The 18,976-nt window shown below is 52.6% G+C and overlaps 2 protein-coding genes across 2 annotated transcripts in view; one reads left to right on the top strand and one right to left on the bottom strand.

Annotated features, from left to right (window-relative positions):
* Window positions 1–1,175: 1,175 nt before the first annotated feature.
* LOC118086454 (chymotrypsinogen B2-like) lies at window positions 1,176–5,985 on the top strand. Its single transcript, XM_035118068.2, has 7 exons — window positions 1,176–1,249; window positions 2,453–2,574; window positions 2,757–2,836; window positions 3,132–3,210; window positions 4,203–4,383; window positions 5,086–5,219; window positions 5,772–5,985. Exons 1-7 carry the CDS (start codon window positions 1,198–1,200, stop codon window positions 5,931–5,933), a joined length of 810 nt encoding a protein of 269 aa, XP_034973959.2. The 5' UTR covers window positions 1,176–1,197; the 3' UTR covers window positions 5,934–5,985.
* Window positions 5,986–8,610: 2,625 nt separating this feature from the next.
* Window positions 8,611–18,976, bottom strand: part of BCAR1 (BCAR1 scaffold protein, Cas family member) — a 40,500-nt gene continuing 30,134 nt past the window's right edge. Inside the window, exons 3-7 of the mRNA XM_035118067.2 lie at window positions 14,575–14,721; window positions 14,309–14,416; window positions 12,663–13,802; window positions 10,942–11,031; window positions 8,611–9,504 (exon numbers count right to left, since the gene is read on the bottom strand). Of these exons, the coding sequence (XP_034973958.2) occupies window positions 8,983–9,504; window positions 10,942–11,031; window positions 12,663–13,802; window positions 14,309–14,416; window positions 14,575–14,721 (2,007 nt within the window). The 3' untranslated portion in view covers window positions 8,611–8,982. The remainder of the gene's footprint in view (window positions 9,505–10,941; window positions 11,032–12,662; window positions 13,803–14,308; window positions 14,417–14,574; window positions 14,722–18,976) is intronic.

The following is an 18,976-nucleotide window of genomic DNA, read 5'->3' as shown; positions in this document are numbered from 1 at the left end:
GTCAAAGTCTTCCCCACTGTTGTATAACAGTGTCTAAATTAACCTGTGCAATTTTTAGTAACACGGGAGTGCCCACCCAAAAACTGAGCATCACTGTGAGGGTTCCCATGCTGCTGCCCCTCCAGCTTTCCAGCCAGGTTTGTCTGATAGCCAGGAGAACTTGTTGCACCAGGGGCTGCAATCAGGGGGACTTAGGCCACATCCTTAGCATGTCAAGTTCAGTCTCACAACCTAGCAACCCAAGTGTAAATTCAGCCGGCAGAAAGGGTGGTGTCACTCAAACACTATTTTAAAGGCTTGTTTTTGCTCTGCCTGGCTTAGCTCAGCTCAGTCAGCAGGAGTTCCACTCCTGAATGGAGTTTGAGCCGGTGTAACTTTGTGCCAGATTAAATTACACCAGTTTGCTTTATGCCAGCTTCTTGTGCACAGAATTGCTCCTTTAAGCAAGGCACCAGGGCAAAATGGAAGAGACCACCTGGGCCCTCTTCCTTCCACAGAGCACCCCAGAAACCTTCCAGCTGCCATTGTCCTAAAAATATCCCCAGTTTCCAAAGTGGGTGCTTTCACCTGCCCAGTGCTGTCAACTGTCCCTTTTTTTGTGGGAAATTATTATTATTATTTATACCCCGCCCATCCAGCTGGGTTTCCCCAGCCGCTCTGGGCAGCTTCCAACAGAAACATAAAATACAATAATCTATTAAACATTAAAAGCATCCCTAAACAGGCTGCCTAAAAATCTGGTAGTTGTTTTTCTCTTTGACATCTGATTGGAGAGCGTTCCACAGGGCGGGCGCCACTACCAAGAAGGCCCTCTGCCTGGTTCCCTATAACTTGGCTTCTTGCAATGAGGGAACCGGCAGAAGGCCCTCGACACTGGACCTCAGTGTCTGCGCAGAACGATGGGGGTGGAGACGCTCCTTCAGGTATACTGGACCGAGGCCATTTAGGGCTTTAAAATTCCCTTATTCAGCGCCCTTACTTTCATATCCGGGAGTTGACAGCACAATAGGATTTCCTTATCTTCAAATCTCGAGGTTGACAGCTATGCACCTGCCAGTCATCAACCATTTCGTCAACGGACAGGTTTGCTCATTCCCACGTTGCCGCTGGCTCCCAGCCACCTTTGGTCTGAGCGCTCAGTATAAAAATGGCTGAGCTGCTACATGCTGTTCCTATTGTCCTCAGAACCAGCTTATTATGGCAGCCTTGTGGTTTTTGTCCTGCCTGGCACTTGTCAGTACTGCACAGAGTAAGTACCCACCTGCTTGCGGTCTTGGGCCTCGCTTGGGGTGGGGTGAGGAAGCAAACCATTTCCATGGCTGTGTCACCCAGGCTTGGATCATCATATTTCTTTTCTCTCTAGAAAATAGAGCTGATTCAGGGGATAGGCCAACCTGGCCCCATCCATAGGCCAGTGAAGGGACACTTGCTTTGGCATTTGCTTTCCTCTGCCCTCCTCTTTCCTTTTTCCTTTTCTATCATGGCTGTTCGATTGTAAACTTGCAGTCAGGGACGGCCTTGTTTTTTAACATATGTTTAGCGCTTATAAAGTTTAAGGCACTTTAAAAGTGTTAAGTTATCCTCTTCATCTAGACTGTCATGGGGGAATCAGCACGTGGCACAGCCCCTCCTGGGACTTTACTGTTCCAGAATATAGGTAGATGAACAAAATGCTTGAATGCCACATTGAAACTCCCTACACTTAAACACCAGGGATAAGGTGAGGGTTCGGATCGCTGTCCCTGACATGTCTTCCTGACATGCTAACTCTCTATAGGTAGGGATGAATTCATTTTTTAAAATTACTTATTTTTTACTGCATTTATAACCCACACCTTTCTCCCCATTTTCTTCTCAGAGCAAACTGTGAGGTAGGTTAGGCTGAGAGTCAGTGACTGGCCCAAGTAAGCTTTACGGCTGAGCAGGGATTCAAACCCTCATCTCCCAGGTCGTAGTCTAACACTCTAACCAGTACACTGCACAGGCTACTACAAGAAGCATTAGATGATGCCAACCTCAGGTGCATTTTGAAGTGATATAGACCTAGGGATATAGACCATTTATAGAGGACAGTCCTCTGTTTGAAGGGCTATCAGGGGACAGTCCAGCATATCTGAAGAATGATCTGATCCAAGTCCAGCTTAAAGATAAAGAACCGTGAAGAGGGAGGCCAGGGGCTTGGTCAATCCCCATATAGCATCATCTCCCATTTAGGAGCAGCCACTGAGAAGGCCCTTTTGGATGGATCTCATCACTGCACACATACAGACAAGCAAAGGACCAGCACACCAGCCAGATTGGGGCTTGTCTCTGCTATGTTATGTGCACAGATGGACCCCTGGGCTGCCTCTGCCTTTCCATTCCCTGTCCCTGCAGCCTCCTTACCTGAAGTCCTGAGTGCAAAGCACAGAACACGGAAAAGCTCTCGTTTCACCTCCTTTCTTGCTTCCAGGTTGCGGCGCCCCTTCGATCCAGCCTGTCCTCACTGGCTACAGGGAGGAGGCAGTGCACGTCCCCATTGTCAACGGGGAGGAGGCAGTGTCCGGATCATGGCCCTGGCAGGTCTCCCTGCAGGTAAGATTGCTTGGGAAGGTCTTGGGAGTCTGGTTCATTTCCTCTATTGATTTGCACTTCCCCTACCAGTGCTTAATTGGAACTGAAAATAAAATGGCCAAAGGCCCTTTCTATTGCCACTGCTGCCTGGCTGTGTTCCTGTTGGGTCTCTCACCACCCGCTTTCCTTGGTTTGCCTTGCAGGAGAGGAGCGGGTGGCATTTCTGCGGTGGGTCCCTTGTCAGCGAGCGTTGGGTGGTGACTGCTGCCCATTGTGCTGTGACGTGAGTACCTTGCCTCCCTGGGGATATTTTTTTAAATAGATGAATAGGAATCCTGGAGGTTGCAGGGTCAGGCTATGCACAGCAAAGGCTAGCAGATGTGTTGTCTACCTGTGGTCAGATCAAGGGGCTGAAATATATGTGAGAGTCATAGAACTACAGAATTGTAGAGTTGGAAGGGACCCCCAAAGGTCATCTAGTTCAACCCCCTGCAATGCAGGAATCCCTGACAAGATGGCCATGCAACCTCCGTTCCTTCAGCTGGGGCCAACAGACAGCTTTTGCTTGCTTTCCTCAGGACCTCCAACGTCGTGGTGCTTGGTGAACATGACCACAGTTCTTCTGCGGAGAAAATACAGAAGTTGGGTGTCGAGAAGGTGGGCGAAGCAGCTGGAAGGCCTCTCCAGGGCTCCTCCAGACAGCATGTTTCCTGAGTATTCATTCAGATTTACTTGCACAAGACTTAGACAGAGGTCGGGCTTTGATCTGTCTTTCAGGCACTTAGGTAAATGTTAACCAGCCCTTGAGGGTGTTCAGAAACCAGTACAGCCCAGAAAATCCAGTTAAGCAGTTTATTGAAAAAGGAGTTACTCGTAAGAAAGAAGGAGGGTGGCAGGGGAGAGAGAACAATATCAAGAATGCAGTTCAAACTTGAAATAAAACACCATACTACATTATTGGTCCGACTAATCCTCCACTTAATCCAATACTAACAAGGAAAATTGGCGATTTGTGGTCACCACTGGAGGAGGAGGAACCTTCTTGCTCCTGTGTGTGTATGGGGGGGCTGTTTCAAGGGGAACAACCTGAAGGCCGCAGCCCATCTTCAAGGGTTCCTTATTCATTGGTTCAACAGGCAGATTCCTGCCAACCAGAAGCCACGTTTGTCAGGTAGAGGGAAAATGACACCTTTTGCGGAGTGAGGAAATGGTTAGTACAACCAGCTCTCCCTGCTAGAAAGACTTAAGCAGTAATCTGTGGACATGTCTGTCTTCTTTCCTTACCCATCTTGGAGGTTGGGTGTTTGTAAAGAATCAATTACAATACATCAGGAGGTTCAATGCTATCACTCTAAATATAGTGAAAGGATTTGAGCACTTTGTGTGTGTTAACTGGCTCACCAGTGCCAGGATGTCTGTGTCATGGACTGCTTTTGTTAATTAACACAATTATCACTGTTATCCTCACTGTTTACAACTCCTCTCCCCAAACCGTGTGTGTGTGTGTGTGTGTGTGTGTGTGTGTGTGTGTGTGTGTGTTTAGCCTTGTAGTCAACAAAGGCACACACCACAATATGTTTGTGAGTCTCTGGTCAGATGCATCACTGTATCCTGCTTGCAGCACCCACAATGCCTCTCTCGCCCATCAGGTCTTCACCCACCCAGAGTGGGACCCCGTTGCCATCAACAACGACATTGCCCTCATCAAGCTGGCCACCCCTGCTGAGATGACTGACACTGTGTCGCCCGTGTGCCTGACAGACACTGTCGACCACTTCAAGAGCGGAGACCTTTGTGCCACCTCCGGCTGGGGAAAGACACGCTACAACGGTGGGCCTGTCAGGGGTCTCACAGGGGAAGTGCTGGAGGGGGCAGGGAGGGATGTCTAGGGGGCCGCTTGCTTGCCTGGACAGAGTGCAGAGGTGTGTGTGTAAACTAGCCCGCTGTACAAAAGTTAAATATTTAATTTTTGCACATTTGCCTTTGGCCCTCCCCTTCACTATCATGTGGCCCCCAGAAGGGAACGTGGCCCTGTCTGTCTGACAAAAGCGCACCGCACCTGCTTGAGTGCAACTCCCCAAGTTATCTGCCCGTGAGGTGAGCAGCCATTGCAAGCGTCAGTGGGAAATCCTTCTTGACCCAAACTTTACTTCAAACCTGGCTTTCTATCTTGTTAGGAGGGAGAGACTTCTGTGGCAGTTGGGAGCTGGATGTTTTAGGCCACTCAAGGACGACCCCTCTGTGGGGATACCTCACTGACGAAGTGCTCCTTGCCAATGTGTGCCTCCCTATTAGTGACAAGGCAGCTGCTTACAAACAGAGCTCTAAATCACTCTGTACCTGGTTACCTGAAAAACCATCTTCCTCTTCACTGTGCTCAGCTAAGGGAACCCAGTTAGTTTATATTATTGACTTGTGGTAACGTGATTTTATAGTTTTAAAGTGCTTAGAAGCCACTTTGGCATCTAAATAAATACCTAGCAGAGTGTTGCAAAGCAGTAGCAATTGCTGACTTGATCCTCTTTCCTGCAGCTTTCACCACCCCCAACAAGCTGCAACAAACAGCCCTGCCCCTCCTGTCCAATGAGGAGTGCAAGAAGTCCTGGGGCAGCAACATCTCTGACCTGATGATCTGCGCTGGTGCAGCCGGATCTTCTTCCTGCATGGTGAGTGCTGCTTGAACCCCCCCCCCACAGGAACCCCAAGCACCTACAGGGAGGGGAAGCCGATTAATTAAGGAGCAAATGGTCACTCATCTCTCAGCTCCACTGAACAGTGGCAAGGAGGGATGTGATAAAGCTTCAGTACCACATTGCTGGTTCACATTGGACTGGTTGGCATGGCAATTTATTTTTATTGCAAAAACAAGAATAGCCAGAAATCAGGGTGTGGGGAGGAACCCACAGGAGGAGGACACAGAAAATACTGAAAATCAACAAAGGGAGTGACTGGGGGATTGTGATTCCAGAGATTCCCTCAAACTGAAGGATATATGGTAGGAAAAAGAATATTTGCCAACTCATCTGTAGTTTCTCCAAGGCATGTGATAGGTGGGGGTGGGAGAACAGAAAACTGCGAACCGACCTTTCGAGAATGTGAGGGTAAACATCCCAAAAGATTGCCTGGTTCCTTAAAAAAAGGGCTAGAGGGAAAATTATGGCAGAAGGCCTAGGATACCCAGCTGCCCAAAGTCTAAACTGCCCGTCTTCTGTTTGCAGGGTGATTCTGGCGGACCCCTTGTGTGCCAGGAAGGTGGTGTCTGGAAGTTGGTGGGCATTGCGCCTTGGGGCAGCAGCCGCTGCTCTACAACCACCCCTGCTGTGTATGCCCGCGTCAGCCGCCTCCGTGCCTGGGCAGACGAAACCATGGCTAATAACTGAGCTTCCGGTGTCACGGGATGAGGGGGATCAATAAATGCTGTTCCTCCTTTGAGACCCGTCTTGTGTCCTGTTCTTGCATTGCTCCTGCCACAGAATATATTCTGATCTCAGGCTGGCATGGCCACCCCATTTGTGTAGGAAATGTGTAAGAATCCCAACAATTTGCACATGCCCACATCCACACACAGTGGCTCAATTGCTGCCCCAGAGGGTAAAATGGATGTGTTTGTGCGTGTGCCCATCTGGGTGAGTGTGCACACACTAACATGTGGCCCTCACAGGGGTGGTGAATCCTCAGTCTGGCCCTCAAGCTGAAAAAGCTTTGCCACCTGTGCACCCTACAGACTCCCTGTAGCTGCCTCAGAGGAGCCCCATGAAGAGTTTGGACAAGCCAGAAAAGGCCATACAAGGCTGTTAGTGGAGCCTCGTTTAGGAAGAGGTCTCATGCTGCATGAAGCGGAATGTTGGAAAATTCAGGGCAGATGAAAGGAAGGCCTCCTTCATGCAGTGCATAGAAACTGTGGAACTCCCCTACACAGGAGGCAGTGATGGCCACCAACTTGGGTAGCCTTACAATATAGGGGAAGCGCAGTGCAGTGCAGGTGTTCTACCACCCCTCTCAAGTATATTCAGGAGCATAGAAAGCTGTCTTACGTGGACTTAAGACCATTGGGGGCTCCCCTCTATTTGTGGTCGTGGGTCTCCGGTGTTGCAGACAGGGCACTTTCTCCGTCCTGGGGATTGAACCTGGAGCCTTCTGCATGCATACAAGGGATTGTACCGTCCAAATCCCAGAACTGCACCCCCAGTGGCAGTTCTTGTGGGTGCTCCCGAGAGATGCTGAGTGCAGAACAAAGAATGGCCAGCTATGCAATTTCTTTTTCAAGTTGGTTGGTCTTAAGGGCTCAGTCCCTGTCCTGTGGTCAGATGGAAATGCAGTGATGGTGGTCAGTGGGTTTACGTATTCCCAGTGAGCTTCTTAGACAGCAACCTGGGGGGAAAGACACACTCGTGCCGAGGCTGAATTCACAAGCAGAGGTGGCTGCTGACCAATCCAAAAACCCAATCCAGATCCATGCCACCCAAAAACATAGGAAGCAGCCTTATAGAGTCAGACCATTGCTCTAGCTAGCTTGGTCTCATCTACATTCAGTGGCAGTGACTCTCCAGGGTATCAGGCAGGGTTTGCTCCCAGCCCAATCTGGAGGTGCCCAGGTTGAACACGGGACCTTCTGCATGCAGAGCAGCGGCTCTGTCACTGAGCTACAGCTGGCGACTGTGGAAGGCTCTCTCAAGCCGCAATCCTGTGGGAGTGAACTCCCTTGAAGTCAGTGGAACTTACTTGCGAGTAAACCTGCATTGGGTTACACAGGCCCCTTTGCTCCACTCGGGAACAGCAGAGAGAACAACTTCCAGCTTTCCTTGCTAAGATGTGAGCATATCTTCCAAAACATGGGGGTGTAGATGCTGATCCATGAGCCCCCCGTTTTTCTACGGCATGTTTAGCTCTTTAATTGATGGCGAAAAAAACACAGACACCCTCCCCCAAATGAAAACACCCAATTTCCCCAGCTATTTAGTGGCTTCTCCACTCAAGTTAGTGGGATTCTGGAAGGGGAAAGGGCAGCAGGAGTTAGAATTAGTTGCTGATTATGTACTGGAGCCAAGGCAGTCAGTCATCCAGGCTGCAATTGCCCAGACATTTGCCCATCACCCTCTTCTCCAGCCAGGCTCGGCCAAGTTATTGAGTCTACCTGGGTCTTTGAAAGGAGCGAGGGAGCCAAGTTCAGGGTTGGGTTTTTTTTTACCATGATTAAATTTGCAGGTCAAAACAACAGGCTCTTAAGGGCAGGTCCCCACCCAGAAGGTACTAGGCCAACCAATGTTACAAATGCAAATTACTGATATTACTCCTGGCCCTGTGGTTACTGCCCAGAGTTACTGCCTTAGCATAAAGATGTGATCATTCCAAACACTGAAAAGTGGCAGTTTCTCCATGGAGGTGCAGCCTCTCCATATGCCAGCCCAGGGCAACTAGGAATGACAGAATGTGCCTTATACAAAATCAGACCACAGGTCCACCTGGCTCAGACTTATCTACAGGGACCTGCAGCAGCTCCCCGGGGGTTGGAGAGAAGGGGACACTCCTGGCCCTACCTTGAGATGCTTCAAGAGAGCAAATGGAAATGGCAATGAGCAGGACGAACACCACAGAAGGAGCTTTGCCTCTGAACTAAAGAGGTCCAAACGCTGCGACCTTTCTTCACAGGGGAGTCGGTTGTTTTGGTCGCCCTTTTCTGAACCTTCTCCGGCTCTACAATATCCAGAGGTGACCAGAGCCGTACACAGTATTCCAAGTGCGGTCGCAACCCATAGCTTTGTGCATTTGCACTGTGACATTGGCAGTTTACTTTTCGTCCAGGCATGGTAGTGAAGGTGGAACGGATCGACACTCTCCCCTGTTTCGGACATGCAGTGTTTTAGACCGAATTGCTGCCTGGCCAACAACCCTAATGAGACACACATTCTCTCTCTCTGCTTGTGGAGCTGATCACCTTCCTTCTGTGTTGGCTGAAAAACCTGGGCAAATTCGTTTGCTGGCATCCCAAGGCTCTCCCACAGATAAGGGCACTGATGTAACCATGGCAAGAGAAAAACACACACACACACACCGATCTTTCTCCCGTACCCCCTAATTGCTTGGATTCTATGTCTCTTTATTTGATTTAAATAGTGCTCATTAGCCAAACCATTTCAGAATCAAACAGGGTGTGGGGGAGGGGGAAGGATAACTATTTGCCTTCCACCACCTTCTCCCGGTTGCCATCAGGGCCGTCAAGATCCTCCCTTGTGAACCACATCAGGCACATGGGAACCACTGGCAGGAAGGTCCATTGTCTATGGAGCATAGAGGGAGGGGAGGGAGCAGCCAGCCCACCAACCCAGGAGAGTCTGGAGAAGTATTTACAGCCCATTTGCAGTGTTTTGAGTGGGTGGGTGTGGCTCGTCGGCAGGCCTCCCCCCGCCCCTACGAAGCCAAGGGCGGGCTTCACATGGCTGCAAGCTGCCCCAGCACCATCCGGAACTGCTGCGTGCTGTTGGCGAGCTCGTGGACCCGTGCCACCATGTCCTGGGCGGCGGCGGGGGAGGGGTACTGTAGCGCAGCCACCTTGGTGGTGGCCACGATCTCCTTGAGCATGTCGCAAAGCAGGTTGCTGTAGTGGGTGACCTTGTGGCGCACGTCCTGGGCCTTGGCCTGGCGCGAGAGAGTGTCCCCGATGAAGACCAGCTTGTGGGCGCTCAGGATGACGAACTTGCTGTGCGCCACGAAGATCTTGGGGGGCTGGTTGGTGCTGACGGCTGTGAAGAAGGCGTCCACGGCATTGGTCAGGGTGGTGAGGTTGGCCTCGCACTGCTCCAGGTAGAAGAGGAGCAGCTGCCGGTCGGAGGGGCAGAGGGAGGCGCTGTCCCCGGCCCGCACATGGGCGTAGTGCTGCGGGGGCGTCCAGTTGGACAGGTCGTTGTCGATGGGCCGTGTGACCTCCTGCTCCAGGCGCTCAAACTGCTTCAGCTGCGGACAGGGGGGGGGGAAACCACAGGGTGCTCCGTCAAGCAAGGGTGGGCTGCCGAGGACAACCGGCTCCCTCCCCAGTCCCCCCCCCTATTCCTGGCTTGTGACAGAATGAGCCAGCTTCCTCCCCACAGGGCTACCTGGGACCTGGGCTTTGCCACTGGGACGTGGTGGCATCCTGGAAGCCACAGATCCACACAACCCGGCCCTACCATTAGGCAGAGGGAGGGCGTAGACTCGGGCAGCAGACTTTCGAAAGCAGTGAACAGGAGGTAAAGGTGGAGAGGCAGGAGTGAAGAGTGCCACATGGCCTGCCCTGGCATTCTTTAATATCAGTGGCGACCAACACCTTTGGGCCACCACCCAATTTGTTCCATGAACTCATCGGTTGGAGGATGGATGGTGGCTAACAGATTGAGGTTGAATCCTGACAAGACAGAAGTACTGTTCGTGGGGGACAGGAGGCGGGCAGGTGTGGAGGATTCCCTGGTTCTGAATGGGGTAACTGTGCCCCCTGAAGGACTGGGTGCGCGGCGTGGGAGTCATTTTGGACTCACAGCTGTCCATGGAGGTGCAGGTCAATTCTGTTTCCAGGGCAGCTGTCTATCAGCTCCATCTGGTACGCAGGCTGAGACCCTACCTGCCTGCAGACTGTCTAGCCAGAGTGGTGCATGCTCTAGTTATCTCCTGCTTGGACTACTGCAATGCGCTCTACGTCGGGCTACCCTTGAAGGTGACTCGGAAACTACAACTAATCCAGAATGTGGCAGCTAGACTGGTGACTGGGAGCGGCTGCCAAGACCACATAACACCGGTCTTGAAATATCTACATTGGCTCCCAGTACGTTTCCGAGCACAATTCAAAGTGTTGGTGCTGACCTTTAAAGCCCTAAATGGCCTCGGTCCAGTATACCTGAAGGAGCATCTCCACCTCCATCATTCTGCCCGGACACTGAGGTCCAGCACCGAGGGCCTTCTGGCGGTTCCCTCGTTGCGAGAAGCCACGTTGCAGGGAACTAGGCAGAGGGCCTTCTCGGTGGTGGCGTCTGTCCTGTGGAACGCCCTCCCAACAGATGTCAAAGAGGAAAACAACTACCAGACTTTTAGAAGACATCTGGAGGCAGCCTTGTTCAGGGAGGCTTTTAATGTTTAATAGATTACTGTGGGGTTTTTTTTCTGTTGGAAGCCGCCCAGAGTGGCTGGGGAAACCCAGCCAGATGGGCGGGGTATAAATAATAATAATAATAATAATAATAATAATAATAATAATAATATATTATTATTATTATTATTATTATTATTATTATTATCATCCTGGGTCCCTGCTACCCTGCCACAAGCATTGCAGGGGATGACCCTGTTGTGTGTGCCCCGTTGACATGTGACCGGCAATAGCCTTAGTGGTGGGCCTGGACCCAGGAAGCCCACCCTACTCACCTGTTGCTGCTCCAGGTGCCCCTTCCCTTGCCGGATAATGTTGCCCCTCTCAAGCAGCTCCTTCTGGGTTTTCTCAAACTCTTCCTTTCCCTAGTTGTTTTTTAAAGGGGTGAAAAGGAGGTTAGTGCGGGTGCAACCAGGGGGGCAGACCCACAGCACAAGGAACCCAGTTCCACCAGTGCTAGAGCATCTGCTTGGCACACAGAAGGTTCAGCCCCCGGCATCTTCACTTTGAACAGGTTCTCGGCCAAGGCATCCAAAAAAGGACTCTTCACCAACCTGGCTCCCTCCAGATGTTTTGGAACTGCAATTTCAATCAACCCCAGTCAGCACACCTGGTGCACACCTGGTTGGTAAGGGCAGGTGTAGGCAACACTGCGCTACCTGGATCAGTTACTTGACTCTGCAAAAAGGCATTTCCTATTTGCTCGTTTTTCAGCTTTCCACCGCTGGGGAAGGGCCGTACCCCAGTGGTTCGAGCATCTGCCTGGCAGGAGGAAAGTCCCCAGGTTCGATCCTTGACATCTCCAGGTAGGGCCGGGAGAAGGCTCCCTTGAGAGCCTGGAGCACCAGCACCCATCAGCAGAGACAGCCCTGAGCAAGGCAGCCCCATGATCTGAACTGGCAAAAGGCCACCACAGCCCTGAGAGCCTCTCCCTGGCAGGGACCAGAGACTGCACTGGAGGTGGTTGTGTGCAAATTCCAGTGGGGTACGAGTGTTAGCCTGTTGCAGCAAAACCAAACAAGAGCCTTGCAGAAGACTTGTGACTGGTAGGCACACTCGTTGGTTGAGCTGAAAGATATTTTACCGCCTGAGGCAAGGGAGACGGCGGCAGCTCCTGCTATTCTACATACAAAAACTGACTAGACCAGCAGCTGGAACACGCTTCAGCACTGGTAATGGGGCAGCAGCCTTTGCAGCCCCCAAGGGCAGCAAGCCTCTGTGCCCATCTCCTGCCTTGGGCAGCTGCCTCACTCTGTCTCATGAAAGGGCCGGCCCAGATTATTCGATTATAAATCTGCAGGCAGGGCCTGTTTTTTTTTCTTTTAAGCAAAAATCTTTGTGCAGGGCCCAAGAAACTTTAGGGGCTTTGTATATTAATGGCAATACTTAACCTAAGGCAAAGTGGGCGAGGAGCGGAGAGGGAAGGGGGGGCTTCCTGCTTCTGCCACCTGGGCTACAAAACTCCTTATCTCAAAAAAAGTCAATTTTGGAAGTGTTAATTTTTGCTGGTGTTGATCTTGATGTATTGTATCCTTGCTTTTAGATCTTATTGCGAATTATGTGTGGATGATTTAATTGTGCTGTTTACGGTTTGATTATGTTTCCATCCACCGCTTTGGTTATATTATTGCAATGATGTGAACCTTTCCATGTCGTAAGCCGCCTTGAGCATGGCTTAACGATGGAAAGGCGGAAGATATATAGACAATGGTAACAATGAAAAAGTTAGCCTGGTGCCAGGCTTTTAAAACATAGAACTATTATATTCTGGCTGGATTTCCCAGGAGTGTGCCTTGGGGGCTGGAACCTAGCAAGGGGTTTGGGCCCCTGAGGATGACGGGACTTGGGAACCTAGCGAGGCCTGCCCGCCCTCCCACCTTTCCATCTTCCCCTGGTGGTGGCTTCTCCCTTTGGAGGCTGTGTATGTTATGTGTGTGCGCAATCTGCCCTCCCCCCTCCCAGCACACCCGTCCTCTTCCCCGCCGCCCAACCCCACCTGCAGGTGGACGTAGTCATAGTCTTCCATCCAGCCGCCCTCGCTGTTCTCATACTGCCCCTCGGGCGAGTCCTGGGTCAGGAACTTGGGCGGAGAGGGCAAGGGCCGGGACTGGATGCTGCTTGCCTTGTCAGCTGGGGTGCCGTGGGCGAGGCTGCCATCCCCTCCCAGGGAGGTGGGGGGCACCTTGGTCCTCCGGAAGAGCAAGGAGGCGTTCCCGTGAAGGAAGGAGGCCAACTGCTTGGTGTCGTCCGGCACCCCCCGCGAGTACATGACCAGGTGCTCCAGGTCGTCCGGCGGGGACCCCGGCTTGCCAGCCACCAGGGCGCCGGGGGCCCAGCCGCAGCCATCCAGAGCCTGGCTGTGCCGCAGCAAAGCCTGGTACACGTCCTCCATCTTCTGCACCTGCTTGCTCAGCTTGGCGTAGAGGGAGCGGTCCGAGGCCTGCGAGGCGCTGCTCACGGCCGCGCGGGCAAACTCCAGCAGTTCCCGCAGCGCCCCCCGGACGCTCTCGGACGCCCCCTGGATGAGGGAGGCTTGCACCTCCATCTGCTCGGGGCTGCGCCAGCTGCCGCTGATGAAGGACATGAGGTAGGAGACGGCGGTGCCCACGTTGCCCTGGAGCCGGGCCAGCGTCTCCATGGCAACGTCCTGGTCGAGGTGCAAGTCCCTGTCAGGGGCCTCCTTGACAGGCACCATGTCCAGGGAGGAGCTGGAGTGGTTGCTGCGGGTGCTGCCCGTGCTGGAGGCCGAGAGGCGCTTGCCGTCGCCCGCCTTGCCCTCCCGGTCCACCTGGGGCGGCACGTCATAGATGTAGTCACCCTCCCCGTCTTTGCTGCCCGCCGGCAGCTCCCGCGGCACATCGTAGACCTCCTGGCTCGCCAGCTTCCTCAGGCCAGGCGGCACGTCGTAGATCTCCTGGGCCTCGGGAACCCCTTTGCTGGTGGCTGGAGGTACATCGTAAACATCCTCGGGCAGGTAAGGCTCTGCAGCCGGCGTGGAGGGCTGGGCAAGGATGAGCGGGTGCCGTAAGGGATCGAACGGCTTGGCCTTGCAGAAGACGGGGGGCACGTCGTAGGTCTCCTCCCGCGAGGGGCCATCGGGGACGTCTTTGCTGACCGATGGGGGGATGTCGTACACCTGCAGGAGGGTATTAAAGCTGGTGTTTAACCCAGCAGCACATCTGTAGCCCCACCTCAGCTTGTAGCATGCTGTTAGGTCGTTTCTGGGCCCCATTCAAGGCATTCACTTCGGCCCCAAAGACTGCCATTTTCCCCAAAGACTGTCTAAGGCGCCCAGATCGGCATAGGGGAGGGGCTCTCTTGGTAGTTCCTCTGCCCTCAAGAGACCCTGTGGGAGGGTCTAGCAGTCAGCTTTTTGTTCCTTAACATCCATGGCCATAAAATTGTTTCTATAAAGTTACATGATATATCAGTCCTATGCTTCATAGAGTGTACTTGGTGGGGTGAGTGTTTCTTGGCAATTTTTGTTTTGCCTCTGGGTCAATAGCCTTCTGCTCTGCCTTGGGGTTAGGGCGGCTCTCCTAAGCACTAGGGCAGCCCCACCACCACCATCCCACCACCTGCCACTGAAGCTAGAGTCCCTCCCCACTTCCACGCCTCGGAAACCCTGCATGCCATACTCACCCCCTGCAGGCCTTTTTCCACACTGGGGGGCACATCATAAATATCCTGGGCGTGAGCCAGATCCCTGCTGTTGGGGCCCTTGACTGCCAAGGTGGGGGTGTCATATACCTGACAAAAGGAACAAAGGAGAGCAAGAGATGTTAATTTCCAATGAGTTTGAAACCCATTGAGAGCTGGTGATTTGGAAGCAGAGGTTTCACCACCAACCCACCTGCGTGGACCCCATGCCAACCAGACCCCCCCCCCTGAGTCAGGGCATCCCTCACCTCCTGGCTGCCTTGGTTCCCCAGTAGACCCCGAGTCGGGGGCACGTCGTAGATCTCCTGGAGGTGGCGGGGAAAGTCGTACTCATCCTGCTCTCCTTTGGGGGAGTCATAGACGTAGACCTGACCCACACGCGTGGGGACGACAACCTGCATGGGGAAAAAAGGGGCGGGTGTGTGGATGAGACAGTTTGCTGGGCTAGTCACAGGTCTGACCTCCAATTGCCTGAGGCCAACTCTGGGGGCCCCAATGTGTCTGAAACACTGCAACATCTCAGGCTCACCCATGGCACTCACCAAGGATCCCTTCCTCTCTCCTCCCCCCTTTAGGGGGATTGGGACATGCCCTAAACACTAGCCCAAAGTCACCCTGAAAAGCCAGGGGTGGGGGAACATTAGCGCCCCTCCAAGCATTCAGCCAAGTCCAATGCACTATCCAGTGCCCTGACCTCTTGGCTGCTTCCTTATGCCCAAATGCTGCTGAAGAGCTTTTTTCACGCTGGGGCGAATAGAACTGGGAACACACCGCTGATCAGACAAGCTCTTCCTTAAAAGATGCTCCTAAATAGCTTCTGTGTGTGTGTCACATAGGATGCAGCTCGTCCTTTCCTCCAGCAGGGGGCGCTGCCTGCCCACAGGCAGCCCCCATCTGGAAGGAACCTCCAGGCACCTTGCAGCAGGAGCCCCTTCTCCAGGGGAGGCAAGGATGACATCATGTTCTATTTCTGGCTCTGAGCAAATGAAGGGCTTGGAGATGAAGCACAATGTGCGCTCATTCCCTCATGGGCGGCCGCTTCTGGAGGCGGGGGGAAGGCGAGGGACCCTGCCGCACACGCCTTCCCGGCTGCCGCTAGTTTGCGGGGGGGGGGGGAGCGAGTGCACGCATGGAGAGGCATCGGAAGCCAGAGGCTGCAGGAGTCTCCAAGCACATTTGTGCACAGTCAAGAGTGCAATACGACGAAAACGTGGAATTCCGCTACAAGGTTAAGCAGGAATAAAAGCTGGCTCTTGCTAACTAAATTCTAACAATGCACTCATGTTGCATTATTTATCCTGCTTCTGATCTGCCTGGGTAAAGAGCTGCCCAAAGCCCTGAAGCTCAGAAAGAGAGGGGGGGGATAAAAGAAGAGGCAATTTGCCCCCACATGTCGTAAGAACACAAGAAGAGCCTACTGGTCAGCCACCCAGGTGCAGTTTCTCCCCTCCTGCGGTTTCCAGCAACTGGTATTCAGAAGCATTGCTGCTGCTGCTGCTGACCTTGGAGGCAGAGCATAGCCATCATGCTAAGTAGCCACGAATGAAGGCTCAGCCCTCCTGGAATGGGGACCTCAGAAATGGCAGGTGGGTCAGAGAGGGGGTGGATGCAAAGCATGGTGGCTGCAAGGTTGTTGTTGTTTAGTCGTTTAGTCGTGTCCGACTCTTCGTGACCCCATGGACCAGAGCACGCCAGGCACTCCTGTCTTCCACTGCCTCCCACAGCTTGGTCAAACTCATGTTGGTAGCTTCAAGAACACTGTCCAACCATCTCATCCTCTATCTCCTTCTCCTAGTGCCCTCAATCTTTCCCAACATCAGGGTCTTTTCCAAGGATTCTTCTCTTCTCATGAGGTGGCCAAAGTATTGGAGCCTCAGCTTCACGATCTGTCCTTCCAGGGAGCACTCAGGGCTGATTTCCTTCAGAATGGATAGGTTTGATCTTCTTGCAGTCCATGGGACTCTCAAGAGTCTCCTCCAGCACCATAATTCAAAAGCATCAATTGATGCTGCAAGGTACAACTCTGGTATACAGAAATTAGTGAGCCAAAGCACTCCTAAGAACACAGGAACGCAAGAAGAGCCCTGCTGGATCAGGCCCATGGCCCATCTAATCCAGTATTCTGTTCCCAAGTACCTGTGGGGAAACCCAAGCACAAGAGCCCCCTCTTCACTCCTGCCGTTTCCAGCAACTGGTATTCAGAAGTATGGCTGCCTCTCAACTATTGAGGCACAGAATGGCCCTTTGGGCTGGTAGCCGCTGGTAGCCCTCTCCTCCTCCATGAATTTGTCTAATCATTTTTAAAGCCATCTAGGTGGGTGGTCATCACTTCCTCCTGTGGGTGCGAGTGCCACAGTTCAACTATGTCACATTTCAACCACTTACCCCAACCCCAAACTCCACAAACGACCCCAGGCAAGAGCTGGCGGCAGCAGCACCACCAATTGTCTCCATAGCAAATTGGCAACCTCTCCCATGCAATACCCCGTATCTGAAGTTTCACAAGACACTTTGGGTGCTAGTATCTACAGATCTGACGCTTAACCAAAATAAAAAGAAGCCGCAAAGCCAACATATAATTAGCACATTAATAAGATGCTCATGAGGGTGGGAATATGCACATATTTTGCAGGTTTTCAAGCCAACAGAGCCTGCCAAGGACTTCGAGATTTCATCGTGCACAGCCCACGTGTTCCAAACACCACAGCCATAAGGCGTGGGAACTTGTTTTGCGTGGAAAAGGAAAAGTGGTGGTTCTCAGGATGGCAGCCATTGAACCAGAGGTGCGCTTGATGTCATCGCTTCATATCTTTAGGAGAACCTTCCCCAGTTGTTATTGGACTACAACTCCCAAGCCTCCCCCCCCCCGGATCCCTGGTCCTGCTAGCTAGGGAGGATGGGAATTGCAGCTGGGGACCCAAGTCTGAGAAACCCTGGTTCAGAGGGACCGACTAGGACCTGGGAGAGACCAGGGTTCAAATCCCCACTTGGCCATGAAGCTTGATGACCCTGGGGGCCAGGCACTGCCTCTAAGCCCAACCTACCTCACAGGGGAGCTGTGAGGATAAAAGGGGCAGAAGACCCCTGCATGCCACCTTGAGCTCCTCAGAGGAAAAGGGGAGATACAAATGCAATACGTAACGTGGCACTGCCCTGAAAAATGGAGATCTTCCCGTGGCACAGCAGCAGCAGCCAGATCCTGCAACACAGGTTTGCCCACAGGTTTCCCACTCGCACAGCGCCACCGTGAGCCAAACACACACACACACCCTGCATGGTACCCCTTTGGCCTGCCCTCAAAGGCAGGAAAAAGCAACAAGGTCACCGGCAAGGAAGAGGCGTGGGTAGGGACCTGGCTGGCAGGCAGGCAGGCAGGCCTGGCCGGCTGCCAAGTGAGAGAAGCCTTTTTCCTGAATCATTTACTGCTCTGCCAGGCCTGCTCCATCCGAATCTCCTTCAAGGTCAGCCGGCAGTGGCAGCAGCAGCAGCAGAAAAGGCTACTTACAAGCATGCTGGGTGCTTTGCCTACTGCCGACACACAACACATAGGGCTATCTGACTATCGGTCTCCCCAGCCCAATACTGTCTGCACGGACTGGCAGTGGCTTTCCAGAGATTCAGGCCGCTAGAGCCTCATCTGCCTGGAGATGCCAGGGATTGAACCAGGGACTGTCTGCATGCAAAGCATGAGCTCTGCCAGTGAGCTGTGAGCCACCTCTTAAATATAAAACAAGGACTGTATCTAACTACATTCGGCTCAGAGCAAACACGCGGAAATTAACAGATCCAGGTTTGTCATGTCCTTGTTTGCCTTTAGTTGGCTGAGGAAGGCAAGGGGAGTAAACAGACTAACCAGAGATCATTTTCCCTGGGTTTTCCCAGGTTGGTTGGTTGCTTTTTGCTTTCAGGGGTCACAATTCCGTGGTCAGGAATGCATCGGAAATTTCCTCATAGGAATCAATGGAAATCGTCAACAGATTATGCAAACGCTCGCCTAAGGAACGATTTCTGGGGAACGCCTTGTGTTTGTAAAGCAGGACCTGTGTGTGCTAACACTGGATACAATCCGAAGGTTCCAGTCCTCAAGGTTCTGAATGAAGCTGGGGTTCAGGTATGACACAGGAAGCTACCTTACACTGAGGCTGTGTATACACCATTCATTTAAAGCACATTTCTCCTCCCCAGCCCCAAAAGATTCCTGGGAACTATAGTTTGTTTAGAGCGTTGGGAACTGTAGCTCTGCGAGGTGTAACTACAACTCTCATGATTTTGGAGGGAAGGGATAGCACATGGTGTGTACACAGCCTCAGTCAGGCCACTGGCCTACTCTGATGTACAGCAGCTCCCTCTGGGGTTTCAGGCAGAGGTTCTCGCGCCCAGCCTGGAGGTACCAGGGACTGAATCTGGGAAGTTCTGCAGGCAAACCAAACGCTCCAACCCTCTGCTCTCCCCTTGCGCTGCAAGACCCCACATTTTGATATGGCACTCTGGGAGAAACCAAAGGTATCAGCCATGCCTCCTTGTCCGTCTCCAATCCAGAAACAGGCTTGCCCAGGAACCAAGCTGAGGAACCAAGGAGGCCTCCCACCAAGAGGGAGGCCATTTCCTTTCCCAGGGAGAAACAGGAAACCACTCCTCACAGCTTGCTGC

This window comes from Zootoca vivipara, chromosome 6 (genome assembly GCF_963506605.1).
Source record: "Zootoca vivipara chromosome 6, rZooViv1.1, whole genome shotgun sequence".
Taxonomy (NCBI): Eukaryota; Metazoa; Chordata; class Lepidosauria; order Squamata; family Lacertidae; genus Zootoca; species Zootoca vivipara.
Note: the sequence above shows the minus strand (reverse complement) of the source record. Positions and strands in the feature narration are given on the sequence as shown.

Coding starts and splice junctions, on each gene's coding strand:
- LOC118086454 (XM_035118068.2), top strand. CDS start 1,198: ATGGCAGCCTTGTGGTTTTTGTCCTGCCTGGCACTTGTCAGTACTGCA. Junction 2,575..2,756: donor CCTGGCAGGTCTCCCTGCAG/GTAAGATTGCTT, acceptor TTTGCCTTGCAG/GAGAGGAGCGGGTGGCATTT. Junction 2,837..3,131: donor GCTGCCCATTGTGCTGTGAC/GTGAGTACCTTG, acceptor TGCTTTCCTCAG/GACCTCCAACGTCGTGGTGC.